This window comes from Ochotona curzoniae, unplaced genomic scaffold (genome assembly GCF_017591425.1).
Source record: "Ochotona curzoniae isolate NIBS_2020 unplaced genomic scaffold, NIBS_Ocur_1.0 contig_2599, whole genome shotgun sequence".
NCBI lineage: Eukaryota > Metazoa > Chordata > Mammalia > Lagomorpha > Ochotonidae > Ochotona > Ochotona curzoniae.
In genome coordinates, this window is record NW_024465520.1 from 13,510,955 (window position 1) to 13,537,551 (window position 26,597).

Genomic DNA, 26,597 nt, shown 5'->3' on the forward strand with positions numbered 1-26,597 from the left:
ACGGTGGCAGGCGGAGTGGACATCTCTACACGGCTCGAGCCAGGGAATACGTGTCACTCCCGGGATTGCAACTTCCTGCCTCCACTTTCTTCTCAGCTCTGCCCCACGTGACCGCGGCCGTTCACGTGAGCGCAGCCCTGCGTGACTGCCCCGGGAGTCACGTGAGCGCTGGGATCACGTGATCGCTCTCTGCGCTGATCTCCGGGGCGCTCCCTCCAGTTCCCGAAGCTCCTGCCGTGGTCTCTCCGTCCCTCGGTCTCCGGCGCCATGGAGGAGGAGGAGGAGGAAGCGCGGGCGCTGCTGGCGGGCGGCGCCGGGGAGGCGGACGTGGGCGCCCCTGCCGCGCCCCGGCCGCTGCCGGCCCTGTGCGACCCCAGCCGCCTGGCGCACCGCCTCGTGGTGCTGTTGCTGATGTGCTTCCTCGGTTTCGGTGAGCGGAGCGGGCCCCTCCTCGCACAGACTGCTTGAAGAAGTTTTAAAAATACTACCCGTCTCCTCCACCCTCTCCTACTTCCTTCCCTCTCACAAACCCGAAATGTCTTCCTTTCTCTTCTTCTATTGAAATCCATCATTTCCTTGGCCGTCTTGCATGCTTTTCTTTGGAGAAACGCCCGCGGAGTGTCTTGCTGAACACTTGTCGCGGGTAGCACTTTCCTCATCTTGCACTCCGCCGCTGGGAGGCAGTCGGGCTGGAGGAGGCTTGCGGTAGCCTTGGCATGCACTTGCAAAATCTGATGACTCCATAGAAAGCACTTTCCTTCCTACAGTATTCATTTGTTCTGGTATTCCAGTGTTAAGATTAGTTTGATGTGGAACGCTGGCTGGCACCCGGGTTAAGGTCTTGACCTGGTTAACTTCACGCTGTTGCTGGGTTGTATAAATAGGCATAAAGGATGCTTTGGACTCTGCTTTCTTTTGCTGCTCCTCCTCTTTCCTTCCCCCTCCCATCTCCCAGCCGTCAGCTTTAATGCAGGGCTTGGAACCAGACATCCTGGGCTCGGGGAAGGGGATACTTTGGAGAATTGTCCCCAAAGCAGACATCATGTAAATCCTGGTTATCCACCTGCGTTTCAGAAGCCACTGTCGTACACTCCTAACCGTGGTATAAAGTCCTTTGAACTTGTTGCTGCTGTGCTTGCAGTGAATGGGAACGTGGAGGCAGTGTTGTGGCCATACAAAGGGTCTGTCAGTTATTCTGCCTTGAAAATGAGTTGACATGCGTGAATATCAGATCTCTCCCCACTTTTCTGTGTCTAAACCCCCAGCAGACATTATTACATTTTATTTTTCTAATTCACAGTAATGTAGTTGCTAAATGATTTTACGTTGAAGACTCGGTAGAATCAGGACTTGATTCAAATATTGGTTTAGTTACAAGAGGCAGACTCCGTTCTGCTCTCACTGTGATGAACTTAGTAATACATGGAAGCTGGTGAGGGTATTTGTAAAAAGTTTCAGTGTGTATGTAGGTAGCGTTACTTGAGGAAAATGTAACTGCTTGGTGAAGACACTAATAAAGTGGTAGGCATGTGAAGCATGAGGGAAGTGGAATTGAAAAAGCAACTGGCTGCTACTTGGCTGCTTGATTTAGGGTTGCCAGTATTTTCTGTGTATGTACCCTGCCAATTTGCAAAAGCTACTTGGCTACAAAGTGGGAAGTCCTGGTGGGTAAGCGGCTTGTGCCCCTGAATTACTGTGATGTGAACTGACCCATGGGACCGTGCACTTGTAAAGGCACCATGTGCGACTGGAAGCGTCCACATGGACAGTATTGTTCCTTGTAACGCCCGCCCTTCTTTCTTCCTAGGCAGCTATTTTTGCTATGATAATCCCGCTGCTCTGCAAACTCAGGTGAAACAGGTAAGGATAGTTCACTTTCTGTTTGTTCACGTTGAAGCGGGCCTGGCTGCTGAGACCTCAGCTGTCAAGGTGCCTGAAGTGTGCACGGAATTAATTTTATCTTCTCTGGCCACAGCGGAAACGAGGGGTATTCAGCTGAAGTGAGTTGCCAGACACGTGGATTCATGCAAAGCATCTATGTGACTTGAAGTTGTTTCATGCCTTAAGTAGTTGTTTGCCAAGATGTCAGATTTGTGTTTGGTTCATTCTCTCATTGCTTAATCATCTGAGTGACAGGTGATTATTTGGTAGGATAATTTTTTTGCCTGTCAGCCTGGTTTTTGGTTGATGTCATTTTGTGTTTAAGATGTTATACCGATCCCAGAGGATTGCGTGTGTGTGTGTGTGTGTGTGTGTGTGTGTGTGTTAGCAGTTTTTGGCCTTGTTTTGCATTGTAAAAATCCATGTGATTTTACAGTTTCTTGGAGACTGACATAGTCATTTTGCTTCATGCTTTTTATTGTTGGATAGGGAGGAAGGCTGACCTTTCACATGCAAGAGTGACTGAGAAAGGAGGTGGAAGTTAGCAGGAGAGTAGAGTGGAACAGACAGGGAGAGGCTGGGAGTGTCTTTTCCTGTGGTGAGAAATCCTCAATTCGGGCACTGAGGGGCTAGGAATGTATGACAGAGGGAGCCTGGGGCCAACGTCACAGGCTTGAGTCCTGGAATCCTTGAAGTCCCTGAAATACTTGTGGGCCAGGAGAGTTCCCCTGTTCCTAGGTGTGACCATGTTTGTGGGCACAAAGCCGTATCTTTGGTAAGATTCTCAAGGCAGTTAGTGACTTGTAGATGACAAAATAACGTAATCATTGAACTGTTAAAGTTTGATTGCTGAACAGAAACTGTTTGGGAAAATAGTTTTGTTTTCTTTCCCTGTAGGATATGCAGGTGAATACCACGAAGTTCATGCTGCTGTATGCCTGGTATTCGTGGCCCAACGTGGTCCTGTGTTTCTTTGGTGGCTTTTTGATAGACCGAGTATTTGGAATACGGTAAGCTTGAAAAAAAGAATCCACCTGTTGTTAGGAACATGCAGACTGGATTTAGATATTTCCAGAAGAACTGAATAAACTTCTGCATTGACTGTGATAATCCGCTTGATGGCTTCTTAAAACATCATTGTTATATCTCTAGTTGGTTTTTGAAATGCAATTGATACCTCTGTTTATACTAGTTAGGATACTAGTTCTGTTTATACTAGTTAGTCCTACTGCCCATGGTTAATTTTGCTCACACTTCGGGTCAGGCAAGGTGGAGTGTGGACCCAATGGCTGTCAGGCACGTGGCTTCCTGAGCTTCTGTCTCATTAGGAAGATAAGGCTTCTGATTTCTGCCTTGAATAGTGGGCACAAAGCTGGTATGTGCTTCCCCAATGAGATATTTTATTTCTGCTTTGGACCTCAGACTTGTTTAAGATTTGTAATTGGTAAGATTTTTAATTGGAAAGGCAGATTTATAGAGAGACGGAAAGAGAGTGAGAAAGATCTTCTGTCTGCTGGTTCACTCCCCGAGTGGCTGCAACAGCCAGAGCTGAGCTGATCTGAAGCCTAGAGCCAGGAGCTTCTGGATCTCTCATGTGGGTCAGGGTCCCAAGGCTTTGGGCCATCCTCTACTGCTTTCTCAGGCCGCAAGCAGGCAGCTGGATGGGAAGTGGAGCAGCCAGACACAAACTGGTGTCCATATGCAATCCTGTTGCATGCAAGGCAAAGGCCTTAGCTCCTGGGCTACCGCGCTGGGCCCAGGACTTCAAACATTTGTGACTGTTTCTCTTTGATGCGGAGGAAGGTTAACACTATAGGCCTTGTTCTCATGACTCTGTGTGTGTGTGTGTGTGTGTGTGTGTTGTGAATGGAAACATGGAGAGAGACAGACAGAATCCTTTGGGAATATGTTGAGCAGACAGATATCAAGATGATGAAGGACCTAAAACCATGTCTTATGAGTGGGAATAGAAGAAGCTCTAGGTCTTTAGACTTGGAGACCAAATGCCTGCAAAACGCCAAGATTTGGCCTCAGCGGAATTGGAAGGCAGTCATTCAGGCCTCCCGTGTGGATGCTAGGAACTGAGTCATCCAAGCTACCATGCCCGCCTTCCAGTGTCTTTTAGTAGGAAGCTGGAATGTGAGGCCAGAACGAGAAATGAAACTCAGGTAGTCCCGTGTGGGCTGTGGGTGTCCTAAGCACGAGGCTGAACTCCATCCCCAAGGGGAATTAACTTCTGCACGTGTGCAAGATTAGAATGTGAAAGGAAAATGGAATTGATTTTACTTGGTCTCAAGGGATAGAACTAGCTTCAAACTTGAGCAGAACAGATTCTTCAGGTTTGCGTGGCTGTGTTGATGGGAGGTGAGGTAACACGACGTGAGACCCTGTGTAGTTTCCAGTGCTAAGAACCTTCCTGGAATGTGTGTGGCTGTTCCATAAGGATAGTAAGAGCAAGTAAGCTTCAGGTGTGTGGCTTACTCATGACTTCTATGGCTCTTCTCATGTGACAGGGAGAACATTAATCAGATATTCAAACTATAGAATATTGGACTTGTATCAATAAGGTTGAAATGATACTTGTGTCTTTGAAAGTAGTATAAGTCATCACGGAGTATAAACACTTAAACTTACTTAGCAGGCCTGGCGCGATAGTGTAGTGGTTAAAGTCCTCGCCTTGAATGCACCGGGATCCCATATGCGCACCAGTTTTAATCCCAGCAGCTCCACTTCCCATCCAGCTCCCTGCCTGTGGCCTGGGAAAGCTGTCGAGGACAGTACAAAGCCTTGGGACCCTGCACCTGCACCCACGGGGGAGATCTGGAAGAAGCTCCTGGCTCCTGGCTTTGGATCAGCTCAACTCCAGCCGTTGTGGCTGCTTGGGAAGTGAATCATCAGACGGAAGATCTTCCTCTCTGTCTCTCCTCCTCTCTGTATATCTGCCTTTCCAATAAAAATAAAATGAAGACCTAAGATAGCTTTTAAAAAACTTACTTAGCATAGAATTTCTTGGAATTAATTTTGAACTCTTACTATCAGTTTTATATATAAATAATTCCATTTGTAAAAAATTTTGACCCATGGATCTTCTGGCGGATGACTTAAGTTAGATTGAAGAGATGCTGGGGGCGTATATTAACTCATGCAGTGCTGTGCAAAGTCTGCACTTCTGTAGGTTAGCACACTTGCTGACTCGAGGGCAGCTGAGCTCTTCAGTTTGGTTTCTCGGAGGCAATGCAGACTAGACAAAATGTAAATGAATTTTTACGAAAAGACTTCGTAGTTACTACTGATGATGTAAAAAGAGATTCAGAACATCTTTTCTCTTTTTTCCTCTCAAACAGGTGGGGCACAATAATTTTTAGCTGCTTTGTTTGCATTGGACAGGTAAGGGAGACCAAACTTTCATTGATTATTTCATTGAAAATGACTGTTGTATAATTGCCTGATTAAACCCACTGGCAAATATGTGCTTACTGACTGCCCAGCTTAAATAGGGTCTATAAATGCCTATGTGGCATGATCCATATTCTGTCTTAAACCTTGAAGTAAATGAACAGTATTATTTTAATTTCATGAATTTACTAGGTAGGAGTATTATTGTATCAATTGTGACTGATCATAAATAACTAATTATCTTGAATACCTTGAGTTTATTTTCTTATTAAATCATTATTAAATTCTTTGTAGGTTATTTTTTCTCTGGGAGGAATATTTAATGCTTTTTGGCTGATGGAATTTGGAAGGTTTGTGTTCGGGTGAGTTGTGTGTAATTTCATTTAATGTAATTTTAGTGTCCTTTTATTAAATATTTGAAGAATAATTTATCTGGGCCCGGCGTGGTGGCCCAGTGGCAAAGGTCCTCGCCTTGAACGCACTGGGATCCCATATGGGTACCAGTTCTAATCCCGGCAGCCCCACTTCCCAACCAGCTCCCTGCTTGTGGCCTGGGAAAGCAGTCAAGGACAACCCAAAGCCTTGGGACCCTGCACCTGCCTGGGAGACCTGGAAGAGGCTCCTGGCTCCTGGCCCCTGGCTTCATATCGGCACAGCACCAGCTGTTGAGGTCACTTAGGGAGTGAATCGTTGGACAGAAGGTCTTCCTCTCTGCCTTTCCTCCTCCTGTATTTCTGACTTTGCAATAAAAATAAATAAATCTTTTAAAAAAATTTTAAAAAGAATAATTTATTAGTTTTCTAAAGAACTGTTGCAAATCCTTGAAATCATGCTACAATACATAGGATTACTTATTCACTGTCTTAATTTTCCTAGAAAAACAACAGTTTTGAATAATTGTGGTTAACTGTGAGTGGGTTTTGAATGTTAATAATAGTTTTCTATAAATCTTTTAAGAAGTGTGAGTGTGTGTGTGAGAGAGAGAAAGTGAAAGTGCTCCTTTCATTACTGGTTCACTCCCCAGACACCTGCCATGGCTAGGGCTGAGCTGCAGCCAGACGCTGGCAGCTGAAAATGCAGGTGAGGTCTTCTGTGTGGTTGGCAGGTGCCTCGTTACGTCTGCCTTCCAGTGTGTGCATTAGCAGCAAGCTGGAGCGAGGAGCTGTATCTCAGGTGTTTGACTAGTACCCTCACCATGAGCCCAAAGCCTTATTCAAGATCCCCAAGTGAGACTGACTGCCCTGTGTCAATTTCCGTGTGTCATCTGTAAGGCCAGTCAGAGTCCAGCGTTGGGCTCTCTGTCCTGAGGGACACAGAGGAGAGCACCATGTAATTCTAGTTCTTTTCACAGTTACCAGGGAGTGGTACACATGCGACATGTACCGTAAGTGCACTAAGTGAGAGAAAAGGAGCCCAGAGACAGAGCTGCGGTCGGAGGTGGCCTGCGCAGAGTGGCCTGGCCAGCAGGGATAGAGCTGTAGCAGTAGAAATGAGGGGACGTGGTTTTGGTAGTGAGTGGGGAGGACGCTTTACCAGGACAGGAGGGCGGGGAGCTCCCCGCTGAAGCTGAGGGGCACGGTAAGCATTCGAACTTGCTGCCAGGGGCATCCCTGACGAGGAGCGTGATGTTCAGCATGGAAGGTGCACTGGAGGGCGGCGGTGCAGCTTTCTGTGTTGACCAGACGAGTGTGAGCTTTGGCTTTCCCTGCATCGACACACAGTGTGGATGGTGGTGTGGTAACCAGGCTCCTTTCATTGCCTGTCACACAGTGTGGCTGGTCAAGTGACTCCAGGACGAAGCGGTGTGGAACAGCCACGCCATGATGCATCTGAACTTTCTGGGTTAGGAATATGGAATTGGGCTTCAGATGGAAAAATTCATGGAAGCCTGGGGGCTGGAATCATCCAGAAGGTTTTTGACTCGTGTGTGATACCTGGGCTGGGACGTCCCGGAGACTGGCACTGCTTACTGGAACGCTGTGTGCAGCCCCTGTGCAGCTTGCTCTCATGTCCAAGGTGGCTCATGCGAGTGTAGACGAAGGCAGACTCCACCTAAGCCTGAAGCAGACACAAGCTCACATAGATAGGAGAAGAGACATCTAAATTAACAACTGCGGTATTTCTTTTACAAATGTGACTTTTCTTTCTTTTCCTATTTTCAGGATTGGTGGGGAGTCCTTAGCTGTTGCCCAGAATACATACGCCGTGAGCTGGTTTAAAGGCAAAGAATTAAACCTGGTGTTTGGGCTCCAACTTAGCATGGCTAGAATTGTAAGTATGTTGACAAACCTGAAACCAAACAGAAGCAAAGGATTGGGTCATATAGTAATCTGAAAAATCACAGAATGTTGGTGCGTGGCAAACTAGATATTGATTTTTATTTCTCTAGAACCCAGTCCAGCATTTATTGTAAGTAACACATTGCTAATGTTTGTAAAAAGTCGCTAAGTGAACATTTCGTTAATTTGAAGGATCCAGCATAGAGAAGGATCTGGTGAGTCGTGTTGTCTGGCCTGTTACCCAGTTTTGGCATCCCTGTTAGGCATTTGGCCACGCTGGTTCTTCCTGCACATCTGTGCTGATGCAGAGACCACCAAGTGACGGGGCAGCCTGCCCACTCCAGCTTGGCCCCGTGCCGATGACCCCTGCCTTGCAAGCTGCTTTTACTGCATGTCCTGCCTGCCGTCCTCTGCGGCTGGTCTCTGCCTCCCCTGCTGGAGGACAGCCCTTGGGTTCCTGTGCCCGTCTCCTGTGTGGTCTCAGCCACACGTCTGGGCCCGCTCCGTACTGCGGGATTCGGGTGTCTACGCCTGTCTCTCGCAGCAAGCTGGTACACTCCCTGGTCTTTTTCCCTTTTATTTGTGTTTGTAGTTATGATTTTGCCTGATAACACTTTCTGTGGGTATGGATTCCTCCTGTCCCCTTCCTTTCCTCTCTCCCCATTTCCCTTCTCTCCATTTCCCCCCATTTCATCATGATAGCATAGTCCTTTAGTAACTGTTATAAGTTTAACATTCTTCTTTTTAAGTGTATCATGGCTTTGTAGGAAAAGGCAACGATGGAAAATCCAGTATCGTACTGTTAGGGTGGATTTAAGGTTCGTTAAGAGTCCTCCTTGTGTTCAGGAGTAAGATGTGTACTTTCAGAAGATCACAGTGTCTCAGGTCTGATGGCGGCTACATGACTGAGCAGCATGATCACATTTTCATTAAGGCATCCAGGACTTTTTCTAATTCTGGTAGACAGAAAAAAGAATCCGAGCTAGTAGAGATTAGGTTTCCAAGGACTAACACATGTCATAGGGGAGAAGAAATTCTGAAATAGTTTTTAATATAATTCTTGTGAGTATTTCTATGTGTCTACACATGTAGGTTATTTTCAGTTTTTTTTTTTTAAGATTTATTATTTTTTGTTGGAAAGTCAGATATACAGAGAGGAGGAGAGACAGACAGGAAGATCTTCCATCTGGTGATTCACTCTCCAGGTGGCTGCAGTGGTCGGAGCTGAGCCCATCTGAAGCCTGGAGCCAGGAATTTCTTCTGGGTTTCCCATGCGAGTGCAGCTTTGGGCCGTCCTCCACTGCTTTCCCAGGCCACAAGCAGGGAACCGGATGGGAAGTGGGGCCGCGGGGATTAGAACTGACAGCCATATGGGATCCTGGTGCGGTCAAGGCGAGGACTTTAGCTGCTAGGCTGCCATGTCGGGCCCTCTTTTCAGTTGCTTACTCTTGCCCTTGGTGCTGTAATCCAGCATGTGCTGTCAGCCTTGTCTGCATCTCCGCCTCTTCAGCCAAGTGGCCGGGAGCCTGTTCAGTGAGCCGAGGGTTAGTTGGGGTTTCTGAGGGTTGTTGAGATGTCTTTTCATTTCATCTTCTCCGAGATGTTTGCATCCCTGTCTGTGAGATATGAGAGCATTGATTTTATCCTAGCTTTCATCAGAACAGGCAATTTAATTACTTAAAGAAATGAATTTTAGGCCCGGTGTGATAGCCTAGTAGCTAAATCCTCACCTTGCATCCGCCTGGATCCCACAGAGGCTCTGGTTTGTATCCGAGCTGCTCCATTTCCCATCCAGCTCCCTGTGTGGCCTGGGGAAGCAGTTGAGGATGGTCCAAAGCTTTGGGAACCTGCACCCACTCCTGGCTCCTGGCTTGGGACCGGCTCAGCTCTGGCTGTTGTAGCTACTTGGGGAGTGAACCAGCAGATGGAGGATCTTTCTCTCTGTATCTCCTCCTCTCTGAATATCTGACTTTCCAAAAAAATAAAGTAAATCTTAAAAAAGAAAAATGGGGAAGTTGGGACTTGAATCCAGCTACTCCATTATTAAAAAAAAATGAATTTTATTAGTTTGATCAGAATAGTTAACTATTTTAACTGGTAGTTAGTGCATTTCCTCAGGGCTTCTCAATGTTATCTAATAGGATACTCCAAGAGGCTTCGTTCTGTGTCTTTCCCGAGTCACGATGAGTCTGGCAGTGAGTGGATCCGCTGTGTAACTCTGTGACAGGGCAGGTGGGTGGTGTGACTGAGTTGTTCTGCGTCCTCCGGAGTGATCCCAGCCTCTGGGTTTACCTCTTGATGGTTTTTCAGCGTTCTGGGCTCTGAGCTTGTCTGTTTACACATGTGGACTGTGATCGAATACCTGCTTTGCAGAGAACAGAGAAGCCAGCTTCTCATTCTTTAAATCCCTGCCTTAGCTGGGGGGTTGGAAGCCTAGCGTCCTTTTGACTTCCCTTTGCAATTTGTTCCTTTGGAGACAAATATCGCTGTAGCATCTGCTGAGGCAGGTCATCAGTTTAGAAGGGAGTATTACTGAGGCATTTCTCGCCTTGGAAGGCCTGATACTGGAGAGTTTCCAGCAGGTGTCTTTCATCTTACTGCTCGTCCCTGTAACGTTGTAGGTTAGCATCTTTATAAGGGACAGCCGTGTGGGAGTCGCTGCTGTCTGTTGAGAGAGCAGTGCGGAGGACATGGTTGATTCTTGGTCTTCACTGATGTCTGACCCGTCGGTAGCATTCGACGGAACGGATTTTGCCTGCTCTCTGATTTCTTATCTTGGGTCCTGGTGCAGCGCGGTCCTCCGGTTTCCTTTGCCTCTCTGTCTACCCCTTTTCTGCGTCTTTGGTTGGTTCTGTTAGCTCTCCCTAAGCTGCAAGCAGAGCAGGCCCTGAGCTCAGTCGCTGGCCGTCGTCCGTTTGGGAAGGCTCATAGCCTTGGTCATCTTGTCTGGTTTTGCAATTTTAAATACCATTTCCTCACTTCTGAATTCATGGCACTGCGCAGCCCTTTTTGCTGCACTCCCATACAGGTGGGCTGCCTGCTTGGCATTTCCACTCGGGTGTCCAGTGGGCGGATCACACCCCTCATGTGCTGCGGATTCAGTGTTTGGCATTCTGCCCCGTGCGTCATTTGGTAAGGGCAGCTCTGTCGTTGCCTGAGCCCCTTCTCTCCCCTCATGTACTTGGGGTAGCACAGCCTTTCAGATCCGCCCCCAGGTGACATCTGTGTTCTGGCCACGTCTCACCCGGCCATCGTGTCCAGGGCCAGGCACGTCTCTGGCTAGGCCCTCAGGAAGCCTGGTTCCCGCGTGGAGTCTGGTTTGAATACAAAAATATTTCAAAACTTCACAAAAGGTGGAATTTAAAAATAAGCTTATTTTGGTGCAAAAATTGTTTGAGATTCATTCAAAGTTGCTCATAGTACACATTTAAAAAAATGATTTATTTATTTTTATTGGAAAGTTAGATAAATAGAGAAGAGGAGAGACAGACAGAAGATCTTCTGTCCGATGATTCACTCCTCAAGCAGCCACAATGGCCAGAACTACGCCGATCCACAGTCAGGAGCTTAGAGCTTCTTTCAGGTCTCCCATGCGGGTGCAGGATTTGGGTCGTCCTTGTCTGATTTCTCAGGCCATAAGTAGGAAGCTGGATGGGAAGCAGGGCTACAAGGGCACAAACTGATGCCCATATGGGATCCCGGCACATGCAAGGCGAGGACTTCAGCCGCTAGGCTACCACCCCAGGCCCATCATAGTGCACCACTTTACAAGAGCTTTTTGAAAACCTTTCACTCACATAGATTTCAAAATGTTTTCTGCAATAAGATAAACTCCCCTCTAAATTCCACTGTACACGAATTTTTTGGAGTACACTTGTCTAGCAGCCACAGTGTGTGTCAAAGCCAAAGTGGACCGAGTCCTCTGTCTCCTCACAGTCCCACTGGCTTGCCATGTCACGTAGCATCCAGGCCGAAAGTTCTTATTGTTATCTTCCCCACCATAATGTCTTTCCCCGCCATTGCTGCTCTGGGAACCTCACCTCGGCCCGAGCTTTCCCTTGCACTGCCCGACCCTCTGCTCCTTACCCATGCCTGCGCTGTGTCAGACAGCCTGCCTCTTCTGGTCTGTGTGTGGATTGTTCTGCCTGGAATGTTCTTCCTCTGCCACAGCTGTTTTCAAGTCCGGTGTACAGAGATGTCTCCGAGTTTTATGTTGTCCTTCCCTGGTTTATTGTTTTCCTTACCTTTGAAAACATGTCATTCTATATACATATGTGTTTAAACTCACTGAAATATAAGCTGTATGAAAGTTGGGTGCTTTTAGAAAGCAAAACAAAGTTTTGTTCTTTGTTATTAATACCTTTACAGTGGTTAAAATGTAGTGAGGGCTAATGGCTGAGTGAATGAGTTAATGAATGAGATGTGGTCTGCAGTTACTCTCACTGTCTATAGATGTTCAAAGGAAGGATTTTTTATTTCATATTTTAGTACCAGAAAAAAAAGCCTTTTTTCTGAGTTACTACATATATGTGTATGTATATATATATTTATATATATATATAAATTTAAAGATTTATTTTATTTTTATTGGAAAGTCAGATATACAGAGGAGGAGAGATAAAGAGGAAGATCTTCCATCCATTCATTCACTTCCTAAGTGACCGCAACGGCCGGAGCTGTGCTGATCCAAAGCCAGGGGCCAGGAGCCTCCTCCGGGTCTCTCATGTGGGTGCAGGGTCCCAAGGCTTCAAACCATCCTCGACTGCTTTCCCAGGCCACAGGCAGGGAGCTGGATGGGAAGTTGGGTGCTGGGATTAGAACCAGTGCCCAAATGGGATCCCGGTGTATGCAAGACCAGGACTTTAGCCGCTAAGTTTCTGCCCCGGGCATCAAGTTACTGTATATATTTTACATTTCTATCTTGAGTGCTCTGTGAATTTTCTAATTAATGTTTCCTTTGTGCTTTGATTGCTAGAAAGTTCTGAATGTCCTGTGCTCTTTTGGATACTAGCATTTTCCAATAAGTAGATATTTTTTAGTGACTTTATCTTAGTGTCAGTTTTTTTCTTCCTTTTAAAAAAATTATGTGTTGCTTGTTCTGGAGTCCAGTTATGCCTGCTTCCCAAAGGCCCTGCAGTCCTTTTTTCTGAACAAGGTAGAGGTATAAATGTTTGAAAATTCTGTTAATTTTTCTTCACTTCTCTTTAGGGAAGTACAGTGAACATGAACCTCATGGGCTGGCTGTATTCTAAGATGGAAGCTTTGTTGGGCTCTGCTGGTCACACGACCCTGGGGGTGACGCTATTGGTCGGTGAGTGCCGCCTGCCGTGCCGCACCTGCTTGCTGAGCGCTTCGGTCGTCGTTTGTAGCTCTGCACTGTACTTGGTATTGTTTTTTTAAAGATTTATTTTTTATTTTTACTGGAAAGTCAGATATATAGCGAGGAGGAGAGACAGAGAGGAAGGTTTTCTACTTTCTTTTATTATTTTTTTAAGTATTTATTTCTTTGAACAACTTAGTCGGAGTTGTCTGATAATCCAGGTATGCGGCTGTTTATAGTCTAGCAGAAGGAAGAGTCCTTCCGCTTTGACCGCATTCAGCTGGTCTGCTCAGGGAGGTGTGTTTTCTTTATTTATTTTTGCTTTTTTTTATATATTTAAAAAATTGTAGTCTTTAATCGGCTTTAGCAGATTCAGTGTTATTTCTCAGAATACAATGATCGTCTTTCCTTCCTTCCTCTCTCTCCGTTTCCAGTTTCCTTTCTTTTCCCTTCTTTTTGTAGTTTTTGAGACAAATCATAAGTTTACATTATAGTAAAAAGGCTTAATATTTCACTGAATAAGAAGCTTATCGAATAAAAAAGCAAAAAGAGTTTAACTTAGTGGAAATGTAGATTAACAACCACAAGCAATAATTGAATGGCAAAATGACCATTTCACCATGCAGAACATCTTAAAGTAACCTCAGGCCGCTCAGGCTATTCTAGTGTAACATTCTTATCCATTGATTTGACAAAGGTATAAAACAAAGTTTCATAAAACTAGATTTTCAGCAATAGATCTTTTTAAATTTTAGCTTTCACATGAAAGGGAGAATGTGCTGAATTTTGTCTTCCCTGGAGCCTAGATTTTATAATGATTGAAAATCCTGAAGTTGGGAGTTGGAAGCTTGAGTTTTAGCACTGGCTCCAGTTTTGTTGTCTTGGAAAAGAAAGTGAACATTTGGCTCTTAGGTTTCTCCTCGGAGGCGTTGCTGGAGTTTCACTGCTGTTTGTAAGTCCCACTGGGGAAGGCTCGGTGGCTGCTGAGACGGGCACATCTCTGTGCTGACCCCATTTGCTTGCCTCTGCCCAGTGATGGTCCAGCTGCACACAAGTGTTTATACGGCCACCTGCAGGGCTCCAGGGACACCTGTGCTGTGGTGCCATCAAAGGTCTGTGCCCCACACTGGCACACCTTGTCCTGTAAGAAAACAGCGGGAAAGTCTTCCAAATCCTTGCTCTCCGATCCTCTGTCTTACTTGAACCTTTTTCTGGAGTCATTTGGCCTGGCAGTTGAGATGCCTATTAGGATTCCCCATCCTTTGTCAAAGTGCCTGAATTCAAGTCATGGCTCTCCCTCCCGGTGTGGACCGGGAGGCGGCAGCTGATGGTTCAAGTACTTAAGTCCCTGCCACCCACAAGGAAGACTGGAATGGGAGCTCCATCTTTTTCTTTATATTTTTAAAATGTGCTTTTTTTTTTTTTTTTAAATTTCTTTACTTTTGCTGGAAAGGCAGGTTTATATAACCCCCCTCTCTCACACACACACACACACACACACACACACACACACACACACACACACACACACACACACACACACACTTGAGATCTTCACTCACCAAATGGCTGCAATGGCCAGAGCTTTGCTGTCTGAAGTCAGGAGCCAGGAGATAGTTCTGGGTCTCCCACGTGGGTGCAGGGGCCCTAGAGCTTGGGCCGTCTTTTACTGCCTTACCAGTTATATTAGCAGGGAGCTGGATTGGAGGTTGGGCAGTAGTGACTCGAACTGGCAACCATAAGGGATGCTAGCACCACAGGCAGAGGCTTAAGTTACTGTGCCATGGCGCTAGCCCCTATCTCTTTATTTCCATCTCTCTGACTCTCAACTAAAACCGTAGCAACAGTGAGCCCTTCCTGCTCTCCATGGCGTCCATATCTGGCTAGCTTTCCTTTAGTAGAGATTTTAGAGCCTGAGAAGGCCTGTGCTGTCACCAGATCAAAGCCTCCTATTTTACAGATGGGGAAATTGAGGTTTAGCTCTGCTCCAAGATTATTCAGCTAGTTAAAATCAGCACTAGAGCCTGGTCTAGTGACTTTGATTTCAACACTTTTTCCTCCCCAATTAGATCATACACTGTCAGCCAATTCAAGGTTCTGGGAGACAGACTGATCTCTCAGCTTGGTCACTCCTCTCATGCCCACAGCAGCAGGCCAGCAGCCCTTGGGAGCTGGGATTCCATCTGGTCTCCTATCAGTGGTTGGGATACAGCTCACAGTATGTCAGGGTGCAGGAATCTCTACTTGGAAGCGGAGCTGGGACTTGAACCTTGATTATCTGATGTGGAACATAGGCATCTCAAGCAGTGGTTTAAATGCTGTGGCAATGCCCACCCCCAGCTGCATTCATTAACACTAAGCTCTTCAGATAATAGTTCTTGAGTTTCAAGAAGTAGAAATTTTATTATCACTGTTTTGTCTTACTGGTTTTAATGATGGGCATTAATGAGGAGTGCTGAACTTACAGGAAAGAAGCCAAGGGAGAGGTGCTTTGCAAGTGTGCCCATCCTTCGGGCTGCCCAAGGGTAGGGACGTGGGTTATAGACTTAGGAAGGCATTGGGGCAATCGTGATTACAGAGTCAGACTGGTTTAGTCATTTTCCCGCTTGGCATCCATCAGCAGTTGGTGCTTAGAGTGAGTTAAATGAGGACTGGTTTACTGGTTTTATTCTAGTCTTTTTCCTCTCATCTGCGTCTTTCTCCTGAGAATTAATGCCCAGTAAAGGCATCTGCTGTTTGTGAAGAACTGACGATTTTCCGTCTTGAGTTTTCTTATTCGTGACTTTATCTTTCCTGCCAATTGACTCATTTTCTTCTGCGTATATGATGTGCTGCCTTTTGGTGTCTTCTGTTTTTAAAAATTTCCTCTCTTTTTTCTTAGGGGGCTTAACGTGTATTCTTTCCTTAATCTGTGCCTTGGTTCTCGCCTACCTGGATCAGAGAGCAGAAAGAATCCTTCACAAAGAACAAGGAAAAACGGGTGAGTGCAGGTGGGAGTAGTGGGGGACGCTGGGGGAGTTTTGACCTTTTTTATAATTTCTAATATTAGTTCCTAAGGCAGTGTTGGAAGCCTGACAGCCTAATGCATGCTTTTATCTTCTGTTTCCAAGTCTGTTCTCTATTTCTGCTTTTGTGGATTGTTGAGTACTTTCTTTTCCCTTTAAACATTTTGGCTAAAGTTACCTTCTCCATTGTACTTTGTATAATTACAGAATTATGGGGATTTCTGGGAGAAAGCCAGAAGGTGGATAACAGACTTAGCTTCTGCTTTTATGTGTGTGTGTGTGTGTGTGTGTGTGTGTGTGTGTCTGTGTGTGTGTGTGTATCTTGGTAAATTATCCCAGACATGATGCTTGTTTATTGTGCCAGAAAAGTGTCTTTTGAACTGGATTGCAAAGGTTAATCACTTGTTAAGAAGTCATGCTGGCCTGGGGAAGCTCCTGGGGTGTGCACAGCTGTGCTGATGATGGCTCTGTCCTCCAGGGGAGGTGATCAAACTGACAGACGTGAAGGACTTCTCCTTACCCCTGTGGCTCATCTTCGTCATCTGTGTGTGCTACTACGTCGTGGTCTTCCCTTTCATTGGGCTGGGGAAGTGAGTATTGTTTAGCATTCCATTTTTATTTTTTGGCTACATTATAGTGACAGCCCAATTCATAAATGTAGTACTATAGTTTACTTCTCTGGTGCTGGTCCATGTTTGTATAGGAATTGCTATTCTCCTGGGTTACAGCAGCTCTTCTTGGCAGTACAGGTCTCCCTCATGGGTGGTACTGGTCCGACTGCTTGAGCGCTCCTGCTCGTCTCTGGATCGGGCTCAGGCTCTGGGCTGGGATGAGGACTGAGGGCTCTGGTGTGGGAGGTAGGTACCTTAGTAGGCCCGACAGCTGCCTCTGTCCCTGTCGTTTATTTCCCCCCTTGTTCCTTGGTGAAGTGATTTCTTCCTGGGAGTGGAGACCCAGTGCTGCATGGTGACCACATGTGTTTCCACTCACCAGACTTAAATATGGCATCCGGAGCAAGCTCTTGTTTTCTGTTTCTTGTAGAACCATGTGTGAGTGTGCTTGTGCCAAGGAACCCTTACAAGCTATAAATTCAGGCCTTTTTTTTTTAAGATTTATATTTTTTTAATTCCTAAGTCAGATATACAAAGAGGAGAGACAGGAAGATCTTCCATCTGCTGATTCATTCCCCAAGTGACTGCAATGGCTGGACCTGAGCCAATTCAAAGCCAGGAGCCTGGAGCCTCTTCCGGGTCTCCCATGCAGAAGCAGGTTCCCAAGGCTTTGGGCTGTCCTCAACTGCCTTCCCAGGTCACAAGCAGGGAGCTGGATGGGAAGCAGGGCTTATATTAGAACCAGCCCCATATGGGATCCTGGCAGATTCAAGGCGAGGACTTTAGTTGCTAGGCTGCTGTGATAGGCCCCGGGTTGTTGTTTTAAACAGGAACCTTCACTTATTATTTAGCAGAGAACCTGTTAGTGTTGCTTTGGAATTAGTCTCAATGCCCTGCAACAGTGTTTAGTTTTCTGAAAATTCATGTGTGCTTCTTGCTGTGTTTATACCAGGGAAAAATTAACTCTTATGTCTTATTATTGAAATGTTTATATAAATAAGCCTTAGAAGATTGCTTGAAGACAAATATTAAATAAGGCAGTAGGATGGGTGCTGTGGCATAGCACGTTAAGCCCCTGTCTGGGATGCCCGCAGCCCCTTCCTGGGGTGGCTACTTAGTGCTTTTGATCCAGTCTGCTGCCGACGGTCCCAGAGGCAGCAGAAGATGGCTTGTGCACTTGGGTTCCTGCTGTCCAGCTGGAGACATGGACGGGATCCTGGGCTCCTGGTCTTGGCCTAACCCAGCCCTATTACAGGATCTGGGGACTGAAGTAATGGATAGAAGGTCTGTCTCCCGCTGGCCCTCTCCTTCCTGCTCTCTCTCTGTATATGTGTGTCCCCCTCTGTCTCTTTTCTGTGTTGCTCTTTCAAAATAGTAACTCTTTAATAAATATATTAAAGAAGGAGGGAAAGCATAAAGAACGGAAGGTTTGTTAAGTTATACTTACATTTATTTTGCCTTTGGTTTTTGAAAGCAGAAATCTCCCCAATGTGCTCATTTCTCTTTTTGATTTTAGAGTTTTCTTCATGGAGAAATTTGGATTTTCTTCCCAGGCAGCAAGTGCAATTAACAGGTATTTGATTAATTCTGTAAGTGCTTATCTCATGTGAAGTTTGGGTCTTTAATTATAACCAGGTGTTGTAATAGGCGAGAAAACAAACAACAAAAATTCCCAACAAAACCCTGTTCCACGGTGTGAAACCAGGGCTTTTTTGGGACTTGAATCCTAAGTGGCCATCTTTGATGAATGGAAAAGCAAAGGAATGCTGGGCTGTTCTTTGTATTTCTATTTTCTGACGGCCATTTTAGAAGCATGTTAAATAAGTTAGGATTTGCTTTGCCTAGCATTGTTAGGGACTTCTTTGATGTTTACTTTTAGCTGTGAAGCATTTCATTAAACATCTTGTGTGTTTTTGGGCAGCATTGTGTATGTCATATCAGCGCCTATGTCTCCAGTGTTTGGGCTCTTGGTGGACAAGACGGGGAAGAACATCATCTGGGTCCTGTGTGCGGTGGCGGCTACCCTTGTGTCCCACATGATGCTGGCCTTTACCATGTGGAACCCGTGGATTGCCATGGTAACGTTTGTAAGCCCCGGGCTGGGGTCAGTGCCCTTGAGAGGCTCTGTCAAGTGCTCAGATGGCTGTGACGGGGACTGTGGGGGACAGTTGCTCACTTTCAGTGTCCTCAAAATAATTTTTAAAAGGGTGATTATACCCCAGCGCCTATAAAACTGTACTACACAATACAGTGTAAGCAACAATAAAAAAAAAAAAATAAAAAAAAAAAATTAAGAGAAACACAAGAAAAAAAAAAAAAAAAGGGTGATTATAAATGATTACTTCATAGGGTATTTTTTATGTGACTGGGCTCATTTAGGCCTGAGAGCTCACAGTGAAAGTAGAATTTGAGACAGAATAATCTTTCCGAAGCCGGATTACCTGTGTGTTTCACTTTTCTGACCTTCCTTCATCCGTGCCAGTAAATGACCTGTTGCCCTGGTGCCCGTTCTTTTGTCTTTGACTTGTAGTAGGTTAAAAAGTGACAGTGAGTTCATTCTGCTTTTGTTCTTAAAAATGTCATTCTTAAGACCACAGGTTTAAGTGCTACAATCCTTTCTGCCAGTAAAGAAGTTTCTTGAACGTTGGTTTGTGCACTTGCTGAGACTTGCCCTAGAAGTCTTCCTGCGGGCTCAGTCCAGATTCCGAGAACCAAGAATCCTGCAGTTGAAGCTTTGCATGATTATAATCTTGATAAAGATGACAGAACTTCTCCAGTAGCTTTGCACTCATTTATAGCTTCACCAGTAGCATCATGGAATTGTGTGTTTTTTAGTACACCCTTTTTATTAGCGTAAGACTTTTACCCATCTCTGTGTTGCTTTGTGTAGTGTCTACTGGGACTGTCCTATTCACTGCTGGCCTGTGCATTGTGGCCAATGGTGGCATTTGTAGTTCCTGAACATCAGCTGGGAACTGCCTATGGCTTGTAAGTATGCTCGCTCTACGTCATGTTTGGTGGTCCTTCAGAAAGTTCGTGGGAAGAGTAGAATTAAAAGATGAGTTTTGGCAGTCTTTTTCCATGACGTTTTCAAAGAACTTTTATATGCACAAATTTCAAAACAGTTTGTGCCAAAATAAGCTTAAAAAAAAAAAAACAATCAGTTCTGTACCCCTGAAGTCTGTAAGTAGGCCTCACCTGGGCCTCCTGCCATGACAATTTCATGGTCATCTAAGGCCCCTCAGTCCAGTTGTCTTCGGGCTGTGGGACAGCTGTGACCCTGGAGATGCTGGAAAAAGTCAGCTAGTCTCTGCGATGTCATTGTGGCCACCAAAGAGCTCCACGCCTGCAGCAAGGGGGCAGGGGGAAGCTCGGCCCTCGAGGCGATGGGTGACGCCCCCTGCCCTGCCATCTGCAGACTGCTCTGTGATGAGTGCCCTCTGAGCCCCAGAAAAGTGAGAGAGACCTCGCTGTGGTGGCTGTTCGTGAAGCCCTCCACTTGCTCCTTTGTGAGGCTGCTCTCTCACTTTAGACCTGAACGTTTCATAGTAGAAATAGTCGTGGACTGAAAAAAGCAAAGGTTAATCAAGTCACATCTGGTCGAAAGCCTCCCTTAGCGCTAATACCGTGTTGCTTACAGCTGCTAATGTTTATCCTGAAGTATTACCCTCTGTATGAATGAAATGTGCTTATGTGCTTCTCAAATGGCAGCATGCAGTCCATTCAGAATCTCGGGCTGGCGGTCATCTCCATTGTTGCTGGCATGATCCTGGACACCCGGGGATACTTGTTTTTGGAAGTTTTCTTCATAGCCTGTGTTTCTTGTGAGTAAGCCCTGTGGTAGCATTTCATTTCTTTGAATATGTAGCAGAATGTTCCCATTTTTACACTTGGACTTTGTTAATTCTATTCTCTCCCTGCCCTCTTCTGAAACCAAATTTCTAAGCCATAGTTGTGGAATTTCTCACTCCCTGAAGATTCACAAGCATTTTCCAGGAGATTCCTATCCGTAATGGCATCGATGGAATCTCTTCCTAGTCTGTTCATGTTTATGATTTGGGGTTGTGTAGTGTGTTAAGTAGCTGCTTGTGAAGCCAGCATTTCATATTAGAGCCAGGATTTGAGTCCTTTGTTTCTGATCCAGCTTCCTGCAAAGGGCCTGGGCACGCAGTGGAAGATGGCACTTGGGGCCTTGCTGTGCATGTGGGGAGATCAGGTGGCGTTTCTGCCCCTGGCTTCTGCCTGGACCAGCCCAGGCTGTCGTGGCCACTTGGGGCGTGAATCAGGGGATGGAAAATATTTTTGCTCTGTCACTGTGTGCCTCCCCATCTCGCTGTTGCTCTCTGCCTTTGGAAAAAAAAATGATTTTTGAGAAATGTTTAAAGTGTTTCTATTTAAAGGTTCTTGAATGTATTCTCAGTGTGAATGTGTGGCCTTTGGTGCAGTTGGGTGTGAGTGCTCATGATGTAGTCATCAGTTGTTTTTTTTTTATAATCTTTTTAATAATCTTACTTAATTGATTAGCATACAAAGGGTCACAGGCTACAGGGTGAAAGTGGGTGATACCATTATTTCCACACTAATATTATCATTTTTCCCTGTCTCTGGGGTTAGAGGAGTAACAAAGGGAACCCTCCCCAACCTCCCACCCATCCCAGATCCCCAACGGGAGGCACGCTCCGAGGCTCCTGCTCAAACAGTTTTAATAGTTCAACAGTTCTGGATTGCTGCCATCTCGCCATTCCAATCGCAGTGAAACCTATTTAGAGTCCACTAGCTGACAGTCTCTTGATGGTTGGGGTTCTAAGATCAGCAGTTCAGTTGGAGGAACCTCCAAAGAAACTTCATCTGAGATGATCCCAGACCTGATTCTTGCGTGAGTTTGCTAGTACAGAGTCCAACACTGTCCGTCACACCAATCAGCTTGTGCACATGCTGGTCATTGTGATTACTGGGTCCGTTCTGTTTCCAGCCCTGTCTTCCTTGTGAACCAATGGGTGTTGTAGTCCAGCTTGATCCTACCCACTTCATACTCGGTCCTCATGCAAACCAGTGGGAGCTGCAGCCTAGTTGGGGCGACTCCCCATAACCCAGTCATCAGTTTTAAATTCCTTTTATTTTTAGTCTGTTATTGAATTTTTACCTGTAGCACTTTATTGATTAAAATGAGAAAGCTTTAGGAAGTTTTTGAAAAACTACAAAAATCAGTCATCATTTTTCCATAAATAATCTGTACTGTACATATAAGTTGTGTTGTATAAAGGAAGTAGTCTGCTATAATGTGTCATGATGTCTTTTATACTTTAGTTGATGTTTTATAATCTCAATTTTAGAAGCAATCACATATTGTTTAAAAGTCACTTCATTTCTAAAAATGGGTCATATAAAAATTCAGAATTTTCAGTCATGAAGCACTTTTTGTTTATTGTTCATGCCATACCATGTGACTTAACTTCTACCCATAATTCAACATGTATTTGAGTTTCAAAGCAAGCAGTGCTGCTTTAAGAAGTGCTGCTGTTATCATATTTTACAGGAAATTAAGCAGTGTACCTCACCTGACCAAAAGGTCTTTACTGGCTGTGGGCTTCTGGGAGTCTAATGACCATGTTTGTTTAACTGGTCAATTGTAACATAAACTTTTTTCAGGCTTGAAGCCCCCTAAGACAACTTCTCTTTGACTTTCCTTCAGATCACAGTCCAGGGGAGTGGTTGGGAAATGCTGGGGGACCAGCCCTTGCAAGGGGAGTGGTTGGGAAGTGCTGGGGGGACCAGCCCTTGCAAGGGGAGTGGTTGGGAAGTGCTGGGGGGACCAGCTGTTACAAAGGGGAGACATTGGCAGTGGGGAATTGACTGCCTCTCCTCCAGTAGTCTCTGCTTTCCCATGTCTGTTAGAGAACTTTTATTTCTTTTCATTTTATTCAAAAATCAGAGAGACAGAGCATTTCCATCCTGTGATTCACTCCCCAGATGCCTGCAACAGTTGAGGTTAGGTCAGCCTAAGTGGGAATCCAGAACTTGGTCTGTGTCTCTTATGGAAGTGGCCAGGACCCAACCACCTTAGCCACCATTGGCTGCCTCCCAAGGTGCTGATTCGCAGAAAGCTGGAAAGAAGCGACTGGGATTTGAACACAGGCACAGGTGTAGGGGGTGTGGGTCTCGAAAGTGGCTGCCAGCTGCTGCACCAAATGCCCACTTTCTCAGTGGTCTGGCTGCTTGAGGTCTGAGTGAATGCTATATAACTTATTTTTAGTGCTTTTAGTGAAAACAGTATATAGTGTGTTTTAGTTTTAGATGCCAGTTAAGGGTTTGATTATATCTAAGATTTTCTTTGTGGTTAGGTTTACATAGGAACCATGAAGAATATGTATTTTTAACAGCCCTGTGTTTTCTTGTTCCCAGTGTCACTCTTATCTGTGGTCTCACTCTATTTGGTGAATCGTGCCCGAAGTGAGTTGAAATGCTGATATTTTCTTCTTGAACTCTGTCGGATCGTCCTGCGGGGTCTCTAGATTGTGTTTTGGTGTATGTGATGAAGACCCTGCCCATAGTGGTAGAAAAACATTTGCTTCTATGATATTGAGTTTTCTATTCTTGTCCTTCACATTTCTTAAGATTGCTGTCATTCTTTTATCTTCCTCCAGGAGATCAGTTTGTTTTGAAAAATAAGCTTTGAGATATCATTTTAAGTATTACCATAAGGAATCACAGTATTTAAAAAATCCTGCTTTGGCTTCCTATGTTATTGTCTTCCTTTTTTTTTGAAAAAACAAACCATCAAATTTGTAGCTGTGATTTTTAAAAAGTGTGAAAGTGTTTGGTTTAGAATTAGAAATTGCAGCTTTTTCTCTCTTTTTTTGCTGATACATACTAATATATACTTAAGTGCCTTTTTGTTTTTTATGAAATTTTGCTGTAGACTTTGTTAATTTTGCTACTGCTTACTGCCAGAGTCTATTACATATTAGCAAAATGCAATACACATGCTGTTTAAATAACTTTTGATGACTTTATTTTGTCTGTATTGTCACTATTACTGAATATTAATATGATGTTCCAGTTAACAAAATTGCAGTGATACCTAAGTAAATCCAAATTAAAAAGAGAAGTAAAAAACTGGAATTAAGAGGTGATTATTTGCATCTCAGGAAATCTCCATTTATTTCTCTTGGGAAAATTCTGATAGATAAATTATTTCCAAAAGCTTTTCTGTTTCTTTAAGAAGCTGTGTCTATGCACATGTTTGTATAGGTGTATGTGTCGTTGACATTTACTTGCAGTAGTTTGTTGAAAACAGTCTGTGTTTATTTTTATTTTAGGAGGGAACCTGAATTATTCGGCAAGACAAAGGGAAGAAATGAAATTTTCCCATACTGAGTAAGTGTAAAAAGGGAGAAAAGTTATCTTTATTTTAAAAATTACAAATGTTGCATTTTATTTCACGGTATTGGATCTGTGCCTTTTTAAAGATGTATTTTACTTATTTGAAAGGCAAAGTGATGGGAGAGACAGAGGAAGAGATCTCCTCCTCCGGTTTGCTCCCTAGATACTGTAGTGGCTTTGGCTGCACCTGAGGCTGGGAATCTGGAGCTCCACCCGCTCTCCTGCATGGGTGGGAGGATCCCAGCCACTGGAGGATCGCCTCTGCTTGCAAGGGCCCACATCAGCAGGAGGCTGGGATTGGAAACAGCGCTGTGGAGTGAACTACTGAGGTGTCTGATTAGGTCAAATGTGTGCTCCATGGGATTTTCAATTCCCAGACACTTAACACTGTCATGTTAAAGGAGATAAAGATAAAAATGCAAATATAATATCCTAAGTTTATTCAAGATAAAGTATGCAGTATCTTCATGTCTAAAACGTAGCATCTTAGATATAATGTGAAAATCAGAAAGAAATAACCCCAAAGTATTGGCAATTCTATTTGAATGGAAAGGTCATAAGGACTTTTGTCTTGGTTTTCGTATTGTCTAAATGTTCTGTGTTCTGCATTGATTCTCCACTGCTTGCACGTATAGCATCTCAGAGTTTGGCATCATGACATGTTGGGTTGAGCTGCCACCTGTCATGCCGGCAGCCTGTAGCAGCACCAGTTTGAGCCTTGGCTGCTCCGTTTCCTGGTCAGTTTCCTGTTGGTGCAGCAGAAGGTGGCCTGGTACTCGGGTTCCTGCCACCTGTGTAGGAGATCCTATGGGCTTCCTTGTTCTTGGCTTAGCCTGCCCAGCCCTGGAGTGAGCCATTCGAAGTGAACCAGTGAATGAAGGATCTCTCTTTCTCTCTTTCTGAAACTCTACCTTTCAAAAAAAATCCATCTTTTTTGAAAAGGTAGAATCACAAAATTATTGAGAAAATATGTAACTTTTAATATTTGATTCTACATGTCTTATGGGTTTTTTTTTTTCATTCTGTAAGCCAGGAGGTACTTCAGGTTCTTTCTCTTCCTCTTTTTAATAATTTATTACATTTTGTTTTGCAGATGAGAAGCATGAAGGGCTGTGTTGTGAGAATGAATTACACACATCATTGGTTTGTAAAAAAATGTAGTCATTAGGAAAAAAGATGGACTGGCACGTTACACTGGCATCGCAGGTACCCCTTGGAGAGTGTGACTGTCCACCTGTGTGCTCTGCCGTGCATTGCTGGAGAAGGCTCCTCTTTCAGAGTGGGTCATCGCCAGGAAACACTGGAAAACTGCAACGTTGCAGGAAACTTCAGGAAGTAAATCACAGAGAACATGGGATGTTTGTGTTGGGTTTTATGTAAGATATTGTAGGAATCTTATCTTTTAAGCACAGCAGGAAACTTGGGACTGGCACCACCAGCCAGTCACACCCCCAGTCACACTGGCCGGTGGTGCTGTCCTCTCGGGGGGCTTGAGGGCTGCTCCCGGGTCCCTGGTGAGTTCTCACCAGTTACTGAGAGTCCTACCCTCTTAGGCACATAAACTGATAGTACACATTTTCTGTAGCTTTTTCTAACGCTCTGATAAGCATCCGTTTGCGATGGTAACTTCCTACCTAGTTGATAAAAATAGCCCCACTTCAAATACCTGGTGTCTTTAAACTTCTGAGTTTTTACTAAACCATTGATTTTAATTATTCATGTGGAAGATTATCTGTAAGAAAACCCAAGTTGGCATAAAGAAAGTCTGCCTGTTACTTTACCGAAAAATCACATTTCTCCAGTGTAGGATTTTAAGTAGCAGCTTTGCTTATTTTGTTAAATAAAATGGGAATATGAAGATTCTCTGGCACACCTTAAGGCAACTTTTGATGGACTTTGCACTTTATTACTCAACGTCCAGGGGTCTTCCATGTGTTTGGCTAGCTTGGCTTGCAGATCTTTTAGACAGCAAATACAAAATCACTGTGTGTAGCTGCGTATCTAATGAAAGATGTATATCATGACAATTGTATGCTTGGAAAAGTTCTGAACATACTGAAAGTGCATTCCTGACTTAGAGCTAATAATGGTGTTATTATCCATGTGTTGATCTGCCATGTGACTGTGCTAGCACATGGCTATGCCGGTGAGAGGGGTTGCAGGCAGTGGACGCTGCTGCTGCTGCCGCCGCAGGACACATGTGGTCTAGCCCCTACCTCATTCTCTCCACTGCCTCTGTGCTGCAGCCACAGGCAGCTGCTTCTGTTTCCACGTGGCTGTATTCATCCCCTCAGGGCTTTGTTCATGTTACTCCCTTGGTGTAGAGGTTTTTCTCCCGGGTTCTTTACAATCTGATTGCACATAATTGAATTCGGAAGGCCCTACCCCCAGTCCAGAGTCATTTTTTCTCAAGGAAGCCTTTCCAGACCCTTTAAGGTAAAAGGTTCTTTTGAAAGTTCTATGATCTTTGGGAAACCCTGAACTTCTTAGCTTACCTCAGTTTATAATGCAATATTTGTGATGGTGCGAGTGTCTCTGTCTTCCTTAGACCGTAAGCCCCATGAGGGCAGGGTCCAGGTCTGTTTTGTTAATACTGGCTGTTATACACTGTGCCTACCGCAAAGCAGGCATGAAATAAAGAGATTTCTGAATAATGCACAAATTGAAAGGAGTAAATTTTTGGAAGGTAAACTGGCAATATCAATAAAGACTTCTAACGGGA

General features: G+C 44.8%; 1 protein-coding gene across 2 annotated transcripts; it reads left to right on the forward strand.

Annotated features, from left to right (window-relative positions):
- The first annotated feature begins 230 nt into the window (after positions 1-230).
- MFSD1 (major facilitator superfamily domain containing 1) lies at positions 231-26,597 on the forward strand. 2 transcript variants are annotated; one of them, XM_040974868.1, is made up of 16 exons: positions 231-430; positions 1,808-1,860; positions 2,779-2,891; positions 5,226-5,268; positions 5,572-5,639; positions 7,440-7,548; positions 12,765-12,867; positions 15,758-15,856; positions 16,360-16,471; positions 18,009-18,065; positions 18,414-18,570; positions 19,383-19,480; positions 20,204-20,316; positions 22,895-22,942; positions 23,812-23,869; positions 24,969-26,597. In XM_040974868.1, the coding sequence occupies exons 1-16, from the start codon at positions 268-270 to the stop codon at positions 24,970-24,972; spliced, it is 1,398 nt and encodes a 465-aa protein (XP_040830802.1). In that variant the 5' UTR covers positions 231-267; the 3' UTR covers positions 24,973-26,597. The 2 variants fall into 2 exon arrangements, with proteins under 2 accessions (XP_040830802.1, XP_040830803.1); XM_040974869.1 differs by lacking the exon at positions 24,969-26,597 and having other exon boundaries at positions 23,812-23,873.

What these genes read in the sequence shown, in the direction of transcription:
- MFSD1 (XM_040974868.1), top strand. Translation starts at nt 268, where the DNA reads ATGGAGGAGGAGGAGGAGGAAGCGCGGGCGCTGCTGGCGGGCGGCGCC. An exon ending in GATGTGCTTCCTCGGTTTCG is followed by an intron (nt 431 to 1,807) that starts GTGAGCGGAGCG and finishes CTTTCTTCCTAG; the next exon opens with GCAGCTATTTTTGCTATGAT. An exon ending in GACCGAGTATTTGGAATACG is followed by an intron (nt 2,892 to 5,225) that starts GTAAGCTTGAAA and finishes CCTCTCAAACAG; the next exon opens with GTGGGGCACAATAATTTTTA.